Source organism: Topomyia yanbarensis, chromosome 1 (genome assembly GCF_030247195.1).
Source record: "Topomyia yanbarensis strain Yona2022 chromosome 1, ASM3024719v1, whole genome shotgun sequence".
NCBI lineage: Eukaryota > Metazoa > Arthropoda > Insecta > Diptera > Culicidae > Topomyia > Topomyia yanbarensis.
Genome location: NC_080670.1, coordinates 56,998,146 through 57,017,334, shown reverse-complemented (window position 1 = coordinate 57,017,334; position 19,189 = coordinate 56,998,146). Strand labels below are relative to the sequence as shown.

Sequence of the window (19,189 nt, the reverse complement as noted above, 5' to 3'; positions counted from 1 at the left end):
ATCTACTGAGCCCATACCACCGACTCCAGAGACGAATGCACTATCTTTACAAATTGACGGGGACCAACGATTTTAATTTCCTTCCGAAGGAATAAGTGACCAGGACTGCTTCACATCTGAATATACCAATGACTGCCAAGAAAAAGCCAAAATTGCACGTCTGCCACAGCTGCCATAAAATTGGTTTCGTTGATTAGTATTTCTTTTGCCGTGATATTTCAACTACTAAGCCCAAAAAACCTGTGTATTTTTACCCATTTCAGTTTTATTTATGCCATCCATTTTTCTGCCCAGGTTTTGCCATTTCATGTACAGACGATTTTTGTTTGTATTCTGCTTGCTCAATATTGTTTTCGCAAAGGAATGAATGTTTGTTGTTATTATTTTTCTTTTGTTTTTATTTGTTGTTAATTTGCAGGTTGCTTTCCAAAACAACAAATGCCCAGCTCTACATAGGAATTATATCTAATCTGTGTTGCTCTTCCTCTCACTGTCGACACAATTTCTATTAACCTGTGAGTTTGCGCGCGGATACTTATTTTTTCCTTGAAACTGTTTCTTCTGTTTGTGAAATTTCCTATCAGAACGAACGCGTTGGCGTAGGTATGTGTGTATGTCCAGGTTGGTTGGTATACATAGGGGGGTCTCTTTTATTTTGCACAACTGGGGAAACTACGATTTTTGGTCGGCTTTCTACTCTGATAAAGTGTGATCTATGTGTGTTGGACTGGTATTCTTCTGCCCAGGAAAATCCAGACGGATGACAAAAAAACGTTACCCTTTCGCGCTCTTCGTTTGTGCCTAGCATTGTGGATGTGTCAGTGTCTTGTAACCACTCGTGGTTACTTTTGTTTGATACCACCTCTTACTAAATTTCACTTACATTCTTAAAGCATACGGTTAGAAGGGGAGGAGGGGGCTCCTGTTCTTATTATTTAGATTAAAACTTGTTGATCGCGTTTTACCATGCTTTTTTATCCTTTTCATTTTTTCGCGTTCAGATTGTTCTACATCTACTAGTCACTCGGACTTCCGGTTTCGAAATACTTCAAGTTGGCAAAAAGCTCTGGAATCTTGGGAAATGCTAACGAACCGTATCCGTATTTCTTTCACACGAACTTTTATTTTTCATTAGCTATCATATTAAAAATGTCGAACCTTGACCAGGAGTTGGACCTACGAAAATGACCAATTCGTCCTAATGGGAAGTTTGACGTCTTGTGTTCCTCTATCACGTTGATGCATTAATACAGTAGCCGGTTTCAAGACAGCAAATATTCTAACGGGCTAACCGATTGAGAACATGCTAAAAAGTTAGATTGTTTCACAACAAAAGTGTGCGATATATATTAAGCCAGTTCGAATATCGGTCACGCAACGGATGCGGGAAAGCTATGGTGACTGATTTGGATGGTCATCAAACGAAATTTGAAAAGTTTTCGACAAGGAGCGTGGCGATAATGGTAGTCTAGGACTATCGCTCGCTTATGTCTATAAAGTGGAGCAAAGGGCTGAGTTAAACATTTTCAAACCATAGATTTTGCCAGATCGTAATGTGAGATAAAATTTACCGACTAGATTCTATTTCGTCGAAATAGACAGAGAAATGTATTGTAAACTTCGCGCAAAAAATATATTTTGTATTTGGCAAGCTTCTTCTGATGCGGCATAAGAGTAATTTAATCAGATAAAACTCTGACCTGACTGGACAAAAGAATGATTCCAATAAAGGAGTATCACTGTGACCTTCCAAGAGTGCAATTATTTTAGATACTTTGAAGATGAAAAATGCTGGTCGATTGTGAAAAGTATTCCAAACAAGAAGGGTGGTACTGTAAGCAAAGCAAGCACTTGCTAAAATGTTCCTACCTCGTACATGTCTGTTGGAATAATAACTTGAATATTTAAAGGTATTTTTATTTCGCTGAATCGATTTTAAGGTAATCTAAAGAGTAACAATGAAAGGCAAAATGTGTAATAGATAACCACCAAGTTTTGATTTGGATACTAACTAGTCCTCATGTACATTTCGAAACTAAGCCAATATTGTCGTCTGCCTTTAGTTAGCCTTTTATCTTGAACACCAAAAAAAGCAAACTGTTGAACTATCGAATAAAAAAGAATTCTAGACTTAACTAACAAGTGTGAAGGTGAAACTTACCTGGTTTATGTGCGAATATGTCTGTATCATGTAGAAAAAAAAACCATCAAAAGAAATAATCAAAAGTACTCAAAGCTGTTACATCGGTACGTTGGTTTTTCCCCAGGTTATCAGGTATATTCCAGAGCTCTTCACACAACTTGCCTAGTTTACGCCGATGCGATTCAACACAGTTTTTTTCCAACCATCGAAAATTTCGCTCACACTCACGTACTCAAGTATTCCACCCTTTATTTTTCTCCTTTAATTTTCCTTAGTTATCTCTCTACATACATTAAAAAATAAAAGGAATTTCTGTTCTTCTACTTACAAAGACAATAAAATATAATCCAATTCATTATTATTAAGAGTTTTAAAACAAAAAAGGAAGCAATTCATTTTAAATGTACCACTACAACACATAGCTGTATTCTCGTGTCTGTAATCGTATCAGTATGAGTACAATCCAGTTTTTTTTTCAAACTTTTGTCTACACATTTGCTCCAATAAACGGCCGGTGTATGAATGTGGTGTGTTTCTGTAATGTGTTATTTCTATGGAAGCGAGAACCATATTGTTTCAAAATTTCGGGTTTATAGAATCTGGAGTTGGAAACAATCGGCTTAGCAAAACCAATCAGTTATTGTGGTGGTGGTGGTTGGAGTTGCGTGGCTGCTGCTCAGTTTTGTTTACACCTGTTTAGTATCTCTATACATAGTTTCTTCTCTTACACAAAACTATTTTGTATTACTTCTTTTTTCACATTTTTTTTGCTTATACTTTTTGCAGTAACTTCTCACATCTTACTAATAATCATTTCTCACAATGTTTTTCTTTCTTACTGTTTATCATAATAATTATTATCGATCCTCATTGTTTCCTCTTTCTCAATATATAATTCTTCAGTTATTTTTTGTTGTTTTTAATCCCTCACTTGTGTTTTTTTATTCACTTTATTTTACTTACGTTCAAATTAAAAAAGTTTCTTTTTCCCTTTTTGCGTTTTTGCTCTTTCTCTCTATCTTTCTCTACCTCTCTCTTACTATCTTTCTCTGTTGTCCACTTTTGTCTCGTAATCGTAACTAATAATAAGTCATACATAATAATAATAATGAAACTAATGTACTTCCGATGGTTCCGGCTTAACCGAATGATGATTACTTGGATCGGGGGCACTAAGAGGCTGTTGCACACGGTTGGATTCGGATGGTGTGTGAGTAGTGTGTTGACGGGAGAGAGAAAAAAATAAATAAAATAAAATACGAACAATTAGATCTCATTGCTGGTTTGGGTGGAACAAATTCAGTCGAATTGGAACATTGGTTGATTAAACAGGAACGGGTACGGCAATGATGTGGGTTATTCCATACGTCAACAGCGATCATTTGTTTCGCGGTTAAGGTACCCCGAGGTGTCTCAAATTACAACCACTGAGATATATACAATTTGGTATTATTAATGGCATTTAAAACTGGGTTCCATGAAAATGCGATTTTTCTTGTGAATGTGTGCTTTCACATGGAATCGCCATAATTTATTCCCCTTTGGATAATAAATAAGTGCGTAATAGACACCAACACGATTCAATTGCCGTTTTCAATGGTCAATGGTCGCCAATAAATTATTTAATTATTTATTATTAGTGTAGTGGAACTGGTTTTGCACTTTCGGGTAGAGGTGCAAAAAATTGGGAATGTTCCATTAATACTTCCGCTCAAAAGTACAAAACCAGTGCACTCCATTACACCCGAGCACTGCTATCAAAAACGGCACATGTTTTGATTGCCGCAAAGTTCTACTGTATCGATTATGTTGATTTAAAACTAAAAAGAGGCGAAAGATATTCAAACTGAAAGACGGATAAGTATTCAATGGCGAATTACCTATAAACTTGGAGCGAGGAACTAGAGCTACGCAGGCTCATATGGGCATGATCGAATTGCGAAGAATCTTTTGCCTTCTACTAGTAGGGGTTCTTTTGATCATGCCATAAGCCGGGAGCGGACTATTTGACATAAAGCAACTAGTCATAAGGTCATTTGGCATGATGGACGGAGCTTAACGGATATTTGGTATAATTTTGAGAGGTGGCATAACGAACATTTGGCATAATTTTGAGAAGTGATCGTTGTGCAGGTTATTTAGCATAACGGATATTTGGCATAATTACTATTAACGTTCCATCCACCGTAGGAAGCGGCGGCCCCTCGCAAGCAAACCGCTCGTTGTTCCACTTTTTCAGCCGTCTGTCTTTTAGTCTATGAATTCGTTTAACCCTTTATAAAGCAGTGGCAACTATATTACCTTCTATAATATATATTGGCTACTAAAAGTGCTCGATAATTTTTTGGACCTTGACAAACGCGAAATTATAATTTGAGATTAATTTTTGTGTCTTAAAATGTCCGTTTTCAGCGGGAGAAGATAAGCTTAATTTCGCTGAATAATCGTCAATATTCTAAATATTTATGAACATAGACGTTTGTTGGGACCATTGATGTTAGATTATGCAGTTTATCACATGAGTTGACCTGTAATCTATAAATAAAATATGTTTGCTTATTAGCCGCTAATACGTCAAAATGTTTTCGTACCTGTAAGCCAGTGGCAAACATATTGCCACTAGCCTTTTGGGCCTTCCGGGCAGTGGCAACTATATTGCCAGCAACATTTGTGGGCCTCCCGGGCAGTGGCAAATACATATATCGTCACCAAGAGAATATTAAATATTATTTGTTGTAAAAGTATAAACGTGTATTAAACGATGTCAATTATAATATTTATCATAGAAGGTATTGATTATTTGCTTAATTTTCAAGGCGTTCTAAAGGGTTAAGTCCAACGGAGCAACAGCGATGTCGAACAGCACGCGACTTGAAGAATGTGACGAAGTTCCCCCTAGGCGCAAATGTTGTTTATTGATTTGCAAAGAAGAATAAACTTAACTAAAAAATCTTTTTTTTGGCTTTTGACGCCAATAAATTATTTAAGACTTTTTTGGTGGTATCCAAAGGGAAAAAAACAAATGGGCATTGCGAGTTAAGCGAAAGAAATTATGTGCAAAAAATCCCCCCAGAGGTATGATTCGAACCTGCAACCCTTGGGACTCCGGTCCAATGCACAAACCTTTATGGTATCCCTGGGATACAATAACGTCCCAGAATGAAAACATGATTATCGCATGGGCGACAGTGATCGTACCCTGCCTCTAAAGCGAGATCACACACAACCGCAGCTGCCTATGTATGGTCTATATTAGAGCCTGGAATTGGAAGATGCCAATATCGTGCATGAATCGTGGGATTCAAATAATGATCGTGTCCTATTCTAACCTGGTACATGTTACAACTTTATTTAGTCATCGATAGCATATTTTTATCTGCCTGTGAGCTACTTGATTACTGTATAACTTTAATTTTGGGATGTTATCGGCTGAACCAGTCATAAAATTAATCGAAAACGACGTGTTGTCTCTTTATCCGACAGTTTCGGTGACTTTATTTCACCTTTATCATACCTCAATTTGTATCAAAACTATCCGCAGAATGTGAAAAGTGTATTATAGGGGTTCATTGTGGAATAACAGAAATGAGAGCGGGCTCCTTTAGAGCTTGTGCGACCACCCCGGGCTGCTACTCTGTTATCGATCTGGACTACCTGAAGTTGCACAGGGAATCAGTAGATAATTTTGCTTGGGAGTAGCGAAACATCTTTCAATGTGCAATTCCTGGTAATCCTAAAGTTTCTACTGATCAATATCGGCGCCGGCCAGGCTCGAACGTAGATCGCGAAAGAAAAGGGAAGGAATGTTAGTCCGACACTTGAGGCCGTATATGCTACTGCGCACTCCACAAGTATGATGGAAGGAGGATATTTGTTAGTAAGTATAGAAGTTGAGTTTTACTTCTTCATGACAGACACCAGAGAGGTTACTCCACTACCTGGGACTAAATATCGGCCAAGTGGAATGAGTGGCACCACTCAACCACCGGCGCCGTCTCTATCCCACCTATCTATGTTGGAAAGGTACATAACCTCGTCTTCGTGGCTTTCAACAAATATGGCATGACAAATCCACGTGAAATGCCTCGTGCATGTATACTTGCGAATAGTGCTATTGACGCATGTTTTATATCCGACCTCACTACTCGCAATATTTGTGCCATCATATTGATAACATAAACAAGAAATACGTTTATTGTTCGATATATTTGCCATATAATGAATCATCACTATCTGATGATTTCAATAGGATTGCATCGTACTGTGACGGGTTTCCCCTCATAATCGGCTGTGATACAAATACCCACCACATAATTTGGGGCAGCTTAAATTGAGAGGCGGCACCGAATTGATGGAATACTTAAGCAGTAGGGGAAAGAGGGTAACAGTGGAACTATGAAAACGTATTGTTTTCATAGTTCCACTGTTACCCTCTTTCCCCTACAAATCTGCACATACTTAATGTAGGAAATCACCCAACATTTGCACAAGCTCTCAGAGAAGAGGTGTTAGATGTAGCTCTCTGCTCTGACAGTATTACGCATGAGTTGGAAAACTGGCTCGTACCGAACGAGCTCGAACCGTCGTTATCTGATCATAAGTACATCGCCTTTCATCATTTAAACGTCTCGCTAGATATCGTCACATATCATAATCCCAAATCGACGAACTGGAATCTCTACGAAGAGGACTTGGCGACTAGGTTTCAGGGATATCTATCGACGATTGAATCTCCAAGTGACTTGGATGAGGTCGTGGGTATAACAAACTCACTCATAGTAGCAGCATACCAAGAGGCTTGTCCGCTTCTAGTTATGCGTGCTTCTAGAGGAACCGAACTTGTTCGACACAAAAATTTATGCAGAGGAGCTTGGAATCGTAGACGCAGGAACGGGTTGAAGGCCTTTAAGTTGACTCGCAATGCATACAGAAATGTCCTTCGATCCTCTGAGCGAAGTGGTTGAAAAAGCCTCTGCACAAATGTCTCAAGTCTCAACGAGAAGAGTAGATTAAATAAGCTCGAAATCGAAAGACTTTCATGTCAGTTCGATTATAACTGCTACTGGTGAATACTCGTCTGATGAAGATGTAGTGTTTAACTGACGAAGATGTAGTGCTCAACTGACGAAGATGTAGTAAATTGATACACACTTTCCAGGCTGTACGGAGCCATTACTAACGACTGCCCCTGAGTTGAACGTGGCGAGAAATACCTGTAAAATTCCAAACGGTGGCCGCGTCACTTATGAGGAAGCAAAGAGCTTTAGATCGATCAGTCTGACCTCCTTCCTTCTCAAATCAGGGTTCCATTCGGGATGTTAGCTTGGACAAGCACCCGCTGCATACAATGCAACATGCATATCAGCGGGGTAAATCTACTATCACCCTGTTACACAATGTTGTCAACAACAGTGATTCTCAACCTGGGATCCGCGGACCTCTAGGGGGCCGCGAAGTCGTTGCTGGTGGTCCGCGAAGAAAAGTATATTTTCCGAGTTCATATTGAAATTTCAAGTCTTGTTTCCTAACAAACTGAAAATAACATATTGATAGCATACAAAATCCATGTTTATCCGTGGGGGTCCGTTGCAACCCAGGGTGATTTCTAAGGGATCCGTGGTACGAAAAAACTTGAGAACCGCGGGTCTATAATACTGAAAAGGCTTTTTCACAAATGCAATCAAGTTTTGGGAGTTTTTCTCGATATAGAAGGTGCTTTGACAACGTTTCTTTTGCATCCATTTTGGAAGCAGCACGTGGCCATGGAGTACCTTCATATAGCACGATCTGGATACACGCAATGCTTAGCAACCGACATTTGTGCTCATCGTTAAGACATGTAGAGATAAGGAAACGGAGTGTCTGCGGATGTTCTCAAGGTGCTGTGCTGTGCTGTCACCACATCTATGAAAACTTGTCGCCGATGGCTTGTAGAAGAAACTTAATGAGCTTGGTTTTCCGACGTATGGTTCCGCCAATGTCTATCATATAATGATCACCGGTATCTGCATAACCACACTTTTTGAAATGATGCAACAAGCCTTATGTGTTGTCGAGCAATGGTGTCTTCATGTTGGACTAGCAGTTAATCCAAATAAAACATCAATGGTGCTTTTCACGCAACGAAGGACTACAACCGGAGCTCGTCCGTTTCAGTTCTTTGACTCTGAAGAATCAAGACAGCTTGCATGGCCTTCGGCCAATGTAAACGACCTTTCGGCAAAACTTGGAGACTCAATCCAAAGTATATTCAGTGCATCTACACAACAATTGTTAGACCAATACTGTCATATAAGTGCCTTGTTTGGTGACAGAAGAGAGAAGTTATGACAAACCATCTTCAGAGGATGGTCTTGATGGCAATGATTGGTGCGTTCTCGACAACACCTACTACTGCTCTAGAGGCACACTTGAACATAAAACGACTGTGTTTCTGGAACAAGAAGCACTCTTCAAATGCTGTTTACCATTTATGGGTATCCGGTTATTCCGTATTACTGGCAATGAATGGGCGGATAAATTGGCTATAGCGGGCGCTGCAACTGACTTCGTTGGTCCAGAACCAGTTCTACCACTTTCGATAAGGTGGATAAAGCACAATATTCGCTCCATGCCAACCATTGGCGTAGCATGCAAAATTGCGTCCAAACAAAAACTTTTCTGTCGGATGTGAGTCCGAAAATGGCAATTATCACATGGCTACTATTCAGGGCGCTGAGTATTAGTCGTATGACCTTTGTGATTCCGATTACGGAACTTCATATCATTTGATACGTAACTGCCCTGCAGTAATGCAATTGAGTATCTGGATGAACCTATGTACAGAGAGCTGAAACTCAAAGATATGCTATTGATCTTAACCCCGTATGGTAAAGAGCTATAGTTTAAGCGGTATTTGAAAAACAATATTTGTTTGGGGGTGTTGTCGTTCTGTTATGCAAAAATTGCTTAAAATTGACTCCCCTTCCCCCCGTGTGACAAATTGTTACAAATTGATTTACCTCTCCCTCCCCTATTACATTACAAAATCGACAAAAAAAAATTTTTTCGTCGGTAAATAATTACGTTACGTTCTAGCTTACTCTTCTTTCCTCATATGTCACATTTTGTTATACTCCCACCCTTAAAAGCGTTACATGATTTATGATTGCTCCCTTATAGCAGTAATTCTTTCGAAAACGTCTATGGTCTATCCCTCTGGGACCATTCATAAATTACGTAACGCTTTTAGGGGGCAAGGGGAGTGATTACGACAAATTGTGACATATGGGGGAGGGGGAATAAGCTAGAACGTTTCGTCCCAAGTAGCATTTCTAGTTTTATAGCTCACTACAAGTGCATTCTAAGTTTAAACAAATACAAATTATTATATTTGTATTTGGTTTAAAGAAAGGCCTCAAGAGTGTTACTAAGGGTAACATATTTTTATCGAAGCATTTTTAAGGAACTTGTTACGTAGTAGGGGAAATAGAAAAATTTGTGACAAATTGTTACATGGGGGGAGTAAATTTTGGACAATTCTTAAGTTACGTTACGTTATTTTTGAATGGTCCCTCTCCGCTGAAGAGTTAGTTTTCGTGCCCTCTAAACGTTGTAATGTGTGACTAAAATTTTCCATCCAATGCATGACATATCTTATGTACCAAAGTTTGTGTATCGAAACGCGTTAATTTTCAGTAGTTTGGTCATAATCTAAGACACCCGGTACGGAAACCCTGCTGCAGTCGTATGGAATAGTAACCCATTGCATTAATAAACAGTATTTACATCATAGGTGTAAGACTACTCCTAAAACAAAATGATACTCAGTATGAGAACAACGCTACCAACAAATTGTAAAAGTATAGACCTACATTCGCTTTGAGTAGCGCTACGAAATGATTTTCGTATGTGAATTATCACGAAAGAGTGAGTGTTTACTGAAATGACGCGGCGTCCATTCCAATGTTTGGTGGGAAAAGGTGTCTCACAGAGTATACTCAGAACAACGCTGTTTAATTACCTGTAATCCTCTAACTCGAATACCGCTGGCATACCCAGCAGGGAAAAAACACAAACGCACACACACCCACATATCTATTGGTTTGTTTGTTGTTTAGTGCTATTAATTGTGGCAGTATGCGCGTGTGTAGACGTGTGTTGGACTCCTCAGCTCAGAAACGGGGGCGATCGATCGTGCAAAACTCGTTCGTCCACTTTCTTCGCATCCACTTCGACTTCTATGCTCCGCAGCGAATTTGGCCTCAACGATTGTCTTCGGTTGCATGGGCGGGACTTTCGAAAGCATAATTTTTAGCAAAATTGTAGATCTTTCAAGGGGAAAAGAGTAGAAATATAGGAAATGTTAATAAAATTCGTATTTAGTGATGCCAATATAAGTCATTCAAAAGTCCCTTTCGTGCAACTGAAGACGACCGCAGTTAGGATCATTGGAGGCGGCATTTTAAACCGGTGATCGAAAATAGAGCCTAGTTGTTGGAGAATGAGGGGTCCCACAAACGTAACATTTGGGGAACTTTCGGTGTTTCGTTGCCATTTTCTTTTTCGGTAGGTTCAAAACGAAACGAAAGTTGGACAACTAATAGTTTCAACTATCGAAACGATCAAACAATCCACTGATGATTATCTACAACTTGGTTAGTATTCAATCATACTCACTTGTAAACGTCGAGGCACGATTGCTCATAAATTGGTTAAAGATTCCTGCTAAACTTTATTTTTTATTTCGACATTCTAGAACTATAAACACTATCAACAAGCAAAATGCTACAGAGAAATGATTTACATCGAGGGCCTAAGGCTGTCAGAGTCAGTTTTGATTGAAAAATAACTAGGATGAAGAAGATTGGCAGTGAAATTTGAATCTGGTCCTAAACATTTTTCATTCGAGAGCAAATGACCCGTCGAGATTAAAGCCCCAATAAACAATATAATACAATACAATTTGTTATTCACAAATGGATACCGAACGATCTGCATCTTTTATACCTTACTGACTTAATTTTTATTAACGTGCCTTGAAAATATATTTCATTCGTCACGCTTTTCAGACCTATGCACAAGTCTTTGGTGTTCTAGAATGAAATCTGCCACAGAGAACCGCATGCGAATGCATGGAACATTTTCTGTTTTTCTGCGAACTTTTCAATAATCCAGTGTTATAGCTTTTAGCTATCAAATTTAATTGAGGTGTCGACGAATCCAGGGGGAAATACGTAAAAGGTGAAAGAATTCAACATCTCCGCGCGGAGTCCATTCAAATTCGACGAAAACCTCCTCAAAGCACGTGGTTTCAGTATGCGGTGGAATACGCATTGTTGTGTCGGAGTGGGTTTAAAATTTTGATTTGAGTCAATTAAATGAGACAAGGATTGTTCGAAATCTCTCATTGGCAAACATAAAGAGGAAAAGATGTTGATTGCCATCACTGGAAATAAATAATAAATAAAAAGCAAATGCAATATTTTTCAAGATTCCCTGAAAGTTCACTAAATTTCTTGTCATACCTGCAACATTTTGTATGCTTGTTATTTTGTATGGAATATTAACTGACTAACTACCTTCTTTCAAATATAATGTTATTCAAGAGGATTTATTAGGTCGGTAACGTCAGGCTTCAGCGCTTCAATCCCTTTCAAAAAAAAATCCACCGAATGCTTCGATTGTATACATAAGCACACATTTCGTACTACAAAAACTGCCGAAATCAACTCGCTAGTGTTTCCCTAATCTACGAAACTTTTTCCCGTAACTGTAATTCAAAATCTCGATAGGTTTAAAATTAAAAAAAATCAGATAGTCCCGGAGAAGGCTCTCATCAAACCATTAGAAGTGCATTTGGTAACTTACGTGAACTGTGGATGCGCGTGGTCCCCCGTAGACTGTGCGAGCGAGATGCGTTTGCTTACAGTAGTAGAAGGGCTCATCTAGTGCCGGCGCATGAGATTGGTAGCGTCATAGGCGGCAGAAATCCCGGAATCTTTTTTTAAATAAGAAAGCGGAAAATGGGAAGCGAAATGGAAGTTTTATTTATCTGATGGCGACGGGGGCGCGCGATGCATGAGTATTTCGGTTCTGTTACGGAAGAACGTGTTATTGCTCATGTGCATCGAGGCGGTGTAATTTCTAACGATTTTTCAGAAGTCGGTGTGTCATTTTTGCGTTTAGTGTGTTTCAGCTATTATAATGTTCGCGCAGTTCCATTTTCGATAGTCGTTTAACAGTGAGCAAGACGGGGAAAAGTTTTTAGATATGTAGGGTAGTTTTAGACATGTAAAAGTTTTACATCATTATAAAAAGGATAACATTGAGTACGTTTTCTTTCACCAATGTTCACATCAAATTGAATAACTAATAATTTCACTCCATGGGTAATAAATACAAGTTCAGTGTTAGTTTTAATCCTTACCCAGTTATGGTGTCTTTAAAGCTTTAAACTTTTAATATGGGTATCTTGGAGTTGTCTGTCTGGATCAGTAGTGTCCGTTAAAATGGTCGATAGTCTTCTGTAGCCACTAAGGATGGTTCTGGTAGCGCAGGGGAATTAGTCAAAAATCAATATAAATGAATTCCCATCATGACACGCTGAATAAACTTAAAGTCAGCGGAAAACCGAGAACGAGGTTCTGCAGATTCGAGAAGCAAGATATTACTCTTGGACAGATTTCGGCTAAATGTCAGCTGTTTCTTAACCTCAAACACTAAACGGCAGTGATTGGGGCGTCATCAGCAGCAATGGACCCAGTTGAAAAACAGTTCGATTGGAAACCAATTTTAACTCCGGAAGCAGTCACGAAACAGAAATTGACGTTCCAGATAAACCATGTTGGAACTGCGGAGCCACGTATTATTCGTAGTATTGCTTTTTGCTAATAATGATACAAGAATTGTGATAAAGAAGACAACATAGAAAAATAGTAGAAAAGCCCGGGGCTAATTGGCTAATTTGATATTAATTTCGGTAGATCGTGAAAAATTTACCACGTTACATAAAAGGGCAAACTGCTGGCTACATATCAGCATTTTATCGAAGTGTTTGCTGCATTGTTTTCATTTTTGTAGACGTCAATATGTGACTCGGAAAACCGGGAGGCCGGGATTGGCAGTTGGCGGTACACCATAAACGAGAAATCAAAAGGAAATAAAATTACCTCAGAAGTTTTCATAGAACATGTTGAATGTCTTTTTAATAAAACTGTATATCAATTGACACTTGCCATTATTTTGCTATACCCCGTCATTTTCATGTCAAACTGTACTCCATATTCAGAAGTCTTTCTTTTTTCTTCTAGCGATACAGTAAACACCCGTTTTTGTCAGCCTCTTGGTGAATTTTAAGCTGATAAAATCGGGACATATATTTTTCTGTGTTTTTAACAAACTCTTAAAATATTCTTCTTTGGTCCTTAGATATAGCCTTGCAACCTTTTCTGACTATTTACTTAAGTTCTAACAGTGCAAAATTTAATAATTTTTTTTTTTATTTTTTTACATTTTTCGGATCTCTAAGATAAGAAATATATGCCCAAGAAAGGATTTACTCGAATCTAACTTGATTCGTCTGCTAGAGCCCATCAAACTATCAGCTATCAATTTTCATATGAAGCTGATAAAATCGGGTCAAAAAGCTGATAAAATCGGGGGTAGATAAAATCGGGTCTCCACTGTATTACGAAATAAATGCCCCCTGTACTGGCGAGATACACAAGAAAAAGATTTCCTTGCTTTACAGTGATTTCCAGAAAAAAATATGACCTTTTTTGCATTGTGAAAAGTACAGCCAAACCCCACGTGCGTCACCGCTAAATTATAACAAATGCAAATTTTATAAAAAAAAGTATTAATAAAATAACTTTTGTTTGTGGAGTGATATCTAATATCTATATTTTCACGCACTATCGAAAATTATAATCATCCATGGAATGAATTAATACTCTTCATAAATAACAAAAATGTTAAGAATTAAGAAAATTTACTTATCACCCTCGAAAATACAATATCGCCCACAACTTCTACAAAACAAAAAGTAATCCGTGAGAAGATGTCTTTCAACTTACATGATGTACAGAGCGAAAGCCAGCACCATATGTCGAATAGAAACAGAGAAAAATTAACTCCGCCAACTTGCCCCGGTCTCCCCTACTACAAAAACCCAAACAAAACAAACCCCTAAGCAATTTACGTCAAAGCCGATAGTAGCTAAATATAAACAGGTTAAAAAATTTGTCTAGGAGGTTAATAACAGTGTATTATTTTTCTCCGAACAAAATCAGTTTAGATCCTGTGCAGTAGCTCAGCCAAGAATCGATTCACTGGGTTCCTGCTTCTATACCGTAAGAGATGAATGAAAACAGGATTCCCCAAGTAAAGTTGTATGTTCGTGCCGAGGACTGAATGGCTTGCGGAACTGAAATATGCTAGTCGTGCAAGCAGTATCATGACTCGGTTATGCGACAAAGACAAAGGCTATTTGGTATACAGATTCAAAGAACTGCTCATGTTTGAAAGAAGAATCAACCCTTGTTTAAGTAAACCGGGCAAACGAGCAGATTAACAGTATACACCAAAAAATAATGAAATTTAAACGACATGTAAATCAATACGAATGTAAACATACAAAGATTGAATCAAAAATTTGATTGAAAATTACGTTAAAATCAATTGGAGCGTCACACAGCATACAATTTTACACTTTCATGTCATTCATTTTACAGCAGTATTCGTCATTCATTTTACAGCAGTATTCGAGTAAAAATACGTTGAAGTACATTGGTTTTCTGTTTAAGGAAACTGTAATTTTCAATCCACGTGTGAAATTATAATAAAATTCGTTGAAGAAAGCACGAAAAGTCGTGTGTATTTGTAGTGGAACCTAATTTTACATTTATATTCATGCTCCAAATATGTGCATGAAAATAAACTTAAAATTACGAAATATTATTTCTGTGTATGCTTGCGAATGCTATTTGGTATATAAATTCAAAGAACTACTCAAGTTTGAAAGGAGGAATCAACCCTTATATTTCTGGCAAACGTCTGTTGCTGTCGATGCCGCGAACAAATGTTGTTCCAAAGACAACGGAGTCGGTAGTATGTTCTTTTGCTCTCAGCTGACAACAACCGGGAAATCACAGCAGACCACGATGATGATGATGAAGTGCTCAATACCCAGACTCTGTGACGGGACATTGCGGAATCCTTTTGTTGAAAATGTAACAATAGTAAATGGTCTTTTAAGCATATAATTGCCTTCCGTTGCATTTGATTTCATATTACGTTTGAGTTAATGCGGTATTCGGGTTAATGACATTCGGACAACTGGTTTATTCGGGTTTATGGCAATCGGGTAAATGGTCCATTCTAGGTTATGACATTCTGGTAAATGGTTCATTCGTATGCAAAAGTGACGTCAACGCTACTTTGGCCAAATTTCACTTTTTCCATATTTCTGAGTTCTCTATAAAAATCCGCATCTTCCAATGCAATTGTTGAAAAATTATGCCTTTTAAAACACGAGAAACAAAGTGACGTATACGCCATCCTTTACCAGAGTTATGAATGGGTGCAAAATAGCCTGCGTATTTAGCAAGGCAAAACCATTTACTCTTAAGCTTTTGTATCTAAAGTAATGTTGTGGTGATAGATAAGCGCCATCTTGTGATGTAAATCATGGATAGGGTTATATGCTAATTAGCTTTTCAGTAAGATAAAATATAAGCAATTTGGTGGATAACAACTTTTTTTCAACCAATTATATTATATGAGGAGTTTTCCTGAGTGAGTTAGAGTGGTCCTTTAAAGCAACAGGGTCTATTTTTTCAACTGGGATTTTTGATAACACAATAATTGAGCTCTTGTTGACCGGTCTCACGAACACTAATGCAGTTTCTTGGTTGAAAACAATCCCATCTACTTGTTCCCTCATTGATTATTATTTTCCACCACTTTTTAATATAGTGGTTGTGTCATGTGTCATATGACGTGTACGTATATGAATCATAGAAAAGTATATGTAAGAACGTTTCTTAGTGAAAACTTTAGCTCAAAATCATAGTTTTACTGTTGCTCTTTTCCTCATTAATGTTCGTGCACAATTGGCTCCAATTATCAAAATGCTAGAGTAATTTAAACCAAACTATTTGTAAATGGTCCGGGATCTATTCAAATTCCATAGTCTGTATATGTTCGTCTGGTCAGATATCGTGATCCAAATTTTTACGAAAATTCCGTGGGTTCTGTCCAAGAAAAATTAAGCTATTTTCATCGTCTTCCAAAATTGAGCTTTATGCCTGGCATTAGTATACTCATAACATAAATAAGTTGTATATGTGAACGCTCCAAATTGATTTGGAATCCATCTAGTAGAACTAGTGAATTGTAATAGACCATGCCAATGAATCATTTGTACCTTTATATACCTGTCATGCGACACTCTCAATCTATGAGCAATGCAATAATCAGATGTAAAGCTTTCAGAACACACGGGACATTTTACGACCAATTCCAGAATAATCGTATGCCCGGATGAGTCCAGATGTACTTGAAAAGTTTATAGAAAACCGAGTTGATGTAGTTTGATGTGCTGCGCAAAGAAATATTCACTGAAAATTTTTCGCAGGAATGCGTCGCAATGTTTCCCTGTGTATCCGGAAGATTACATGTTTACAGTGTTCATCGTTTAAGTGCAGCATGGCAGGTATATCAAGGTATGAATGGTTCATAGACTTCGGGCGGGGGAGGGGTTGTGGTGGCTCACCCCAGAACTGCTTTCACCTTCCCTAAAAATAACCCATATAATTTCAAAATGAATTCGTGGTGTGTATATGATAATATAACAAATACACCTTATAGTAATGCCAGGCTTGAACCCTAACTTTAGAAAATTAATGAATATGTATTAAACTGCTCTCGGATATACCCTTCGGAATATCCGTACAAATCCAGAAGCGGCTATCTAACCAGACCACCACATACAGCGTATCTACGAACTGGGACCTTTTCGAAGAAGGCTTGGCGACTAGGGTCTACGGTTATTTCCAATTATTGAATCTCTAAGTGAATTTGATACGGTCATGGATAAAACAAACTCACTCGTAGTAGCAGCATACAAGTTATGCGTGCTTCTAGAAGAACCGCTTTGGTGGAATGCCGAAAATGCTAGATTCAAAAATATGTGTAGACACTCGTCTGACGAAGATGAAGTACAAGTACTCAATTATCTTTTTGAAACGCCCTTTCCATACTGATAGAGCCATCACTGACGACTGTCCCTGAGTCCCTTTCAGGAAGTTCTAATTTTTGGGCATCTGCTCGTACAGTTCTGACGACCGAATCGATCAAAAAGACGCGTGAAAGTTTTGCTCCGTACAAGTCTACGGGAAATGTGGATAAAGCACAATATTCGCTCTATTGGGCTACATCTGAACATACGAAACATTTGCGTAGCTTGTAAACTTACGTTCAAACAAAAACTTTTATAAACTAGTTATTGAATATGCGTTTTGACTGCGTCCCATCAGAATCCGACACTAACTTAGTGACAGGACGTAGTTAGCACTGGATTGACGCTAGCTCCAAAAACAAAAATACTATTTGTGAGCAAACCCGTTGTCCTGCGTGTTGTCCCGCAGTTCTGATTAAGTTGGTGAGAATTAATGGTTTACTCATAAACGCAAATAGTGTTTTCGTTTTTGGAGCTAGCATCAATCCGGCGCTAGCTTAGTCCTGTCACTAAGTTAGTGTAAGATTCTGACGAGACGCAATATCTATCACTAATTTAGTTATAGGTTTTGTGTCCTCCGTGCGCAAATGTGATTTTAAACAATTTTCTCATTAGTATAGAAAAAATAGTTTTTACCTGAATTTTTCTCCACTAAGGAGAAATATAGCACAGTGAAAAACTTTTCTGCCGAATCTGAGTAAGAAAATGTTAAAAAAATTGTTGCATTATTCCAAGCACAAATGCAGTATTCTAGTCAGGGCACTGACTGGACATTGCTAACTCAATTATTACATGAATACTCTGCCGTTCCAAACATATAGGGTGATGAGCCCACTATCGCTACACCCAAAACGCGAACCGTATGAATTACGTGCGAATAAGCATGATTCTAATGAGAATTTTGCATTGTAACTGGTATAATGCATATAAAGCGATATTGGTCCGGGACAAAAATGCATTAAGGCGATTACACCACAGAAACTTACACAAACCCACAGTTGGGAATGTATTAGTGAATTTAACTACCGGAGTATTAGTATTGAAATGACTCCGCACTAATACACATGTAAAGGACATCTCCACTCGGATACATGTGCGCTCTGAAAATACTAATACACGCTCAACGACCTGTTTCCTTTTCGCCTTTCTGCTGATCACATGCTGCATATTGGAGAGAACAGTTTATAGCATCATCAAATTGGTGGGGTGTGGGTGATGATTATGTGTTGATAATATGTTGAGCTTTCGGCGTTCTCTCAACCCTAAATTTACCAGCGATATGCGAGTTCTAGCCACTAGATAAGTTCATAAATGTTAATAATGGTTCATGATTATTTAAGCGCACTACACGCAGGAGAAAGTTACCTATATGGGAACATTGGGCTAACAAGTTAATTCAACATTTGTCTGATAGAAGCCGTCGGCCAATCATTTCTGGCATTCCTCATATCAACAGTACTTTCAGGTGATATCATATCAGTAAAAGTATCTAAGTTTAAATTACCATAAACTGTAAGGGCAGAGATGACATGGTTTTGCACTTTTGAGCAACAGTGGCAGTTACTCATTTCAGTTTTTATTATTTCCCGAACATGCGAATCCAGCGCACATCATTGCCCTGGTCAACGATCATCGCAAATTAATCTGAGCACAAATCATTTTCTTCCGCTCTTCTCCGAAGCATAGAATGAGAGAGCGATGATTTTACTGCAAAAACCATGCTATGGGAAAATAACAACGTGTATATCACACACTCTCGTAAACTGTTCACGCGTTTAGTGTAGTTGGGATTGAGCTGTTCGCAGCAAAAAAGCGTAACTGTGTAT

At 38.2% G+C, this 19,189-nt stretch overlaps 1 protein-coding gene across 18 annotated transcripts in view; it reads right to left on the bottom strand.

Moving 5' to 3' along the window:
* Nucleotides 1-245: 245 nt before the first annotated feature.
* Nucleotides 246-19,189, bottom strand: part of LOC131677680 (C-terminal-binding protein) — a 215,963-nt gene continuing 197,019 nt past the window's right edge. For 14 of the 18 annotated variants that reach the window (XM_058957636.1, XM_058957626.1, XM_058957638.1 and 11 more), the window contains one exon: nucleotides 246-3,323. In XM_058957636.1, coding sequence (XP_058813619.1) covers nucleotides 3,258-3,323 — 66 coding nt within the window. In that variant the 3' untranslated portion in view covers nucleotides 246-3,257. Of the gene's footprint in view, nucleotides 3,324-10,145; nucleotides 10,453-11,992; nucleotides 12,123-19,189 lie in introns of all 18 variants that reach the window. The other 4 variants (XR_009303411.1, XR_009303414.1, XR_009303412.1 and 1 more) reach the window with 3 other exon arrangements.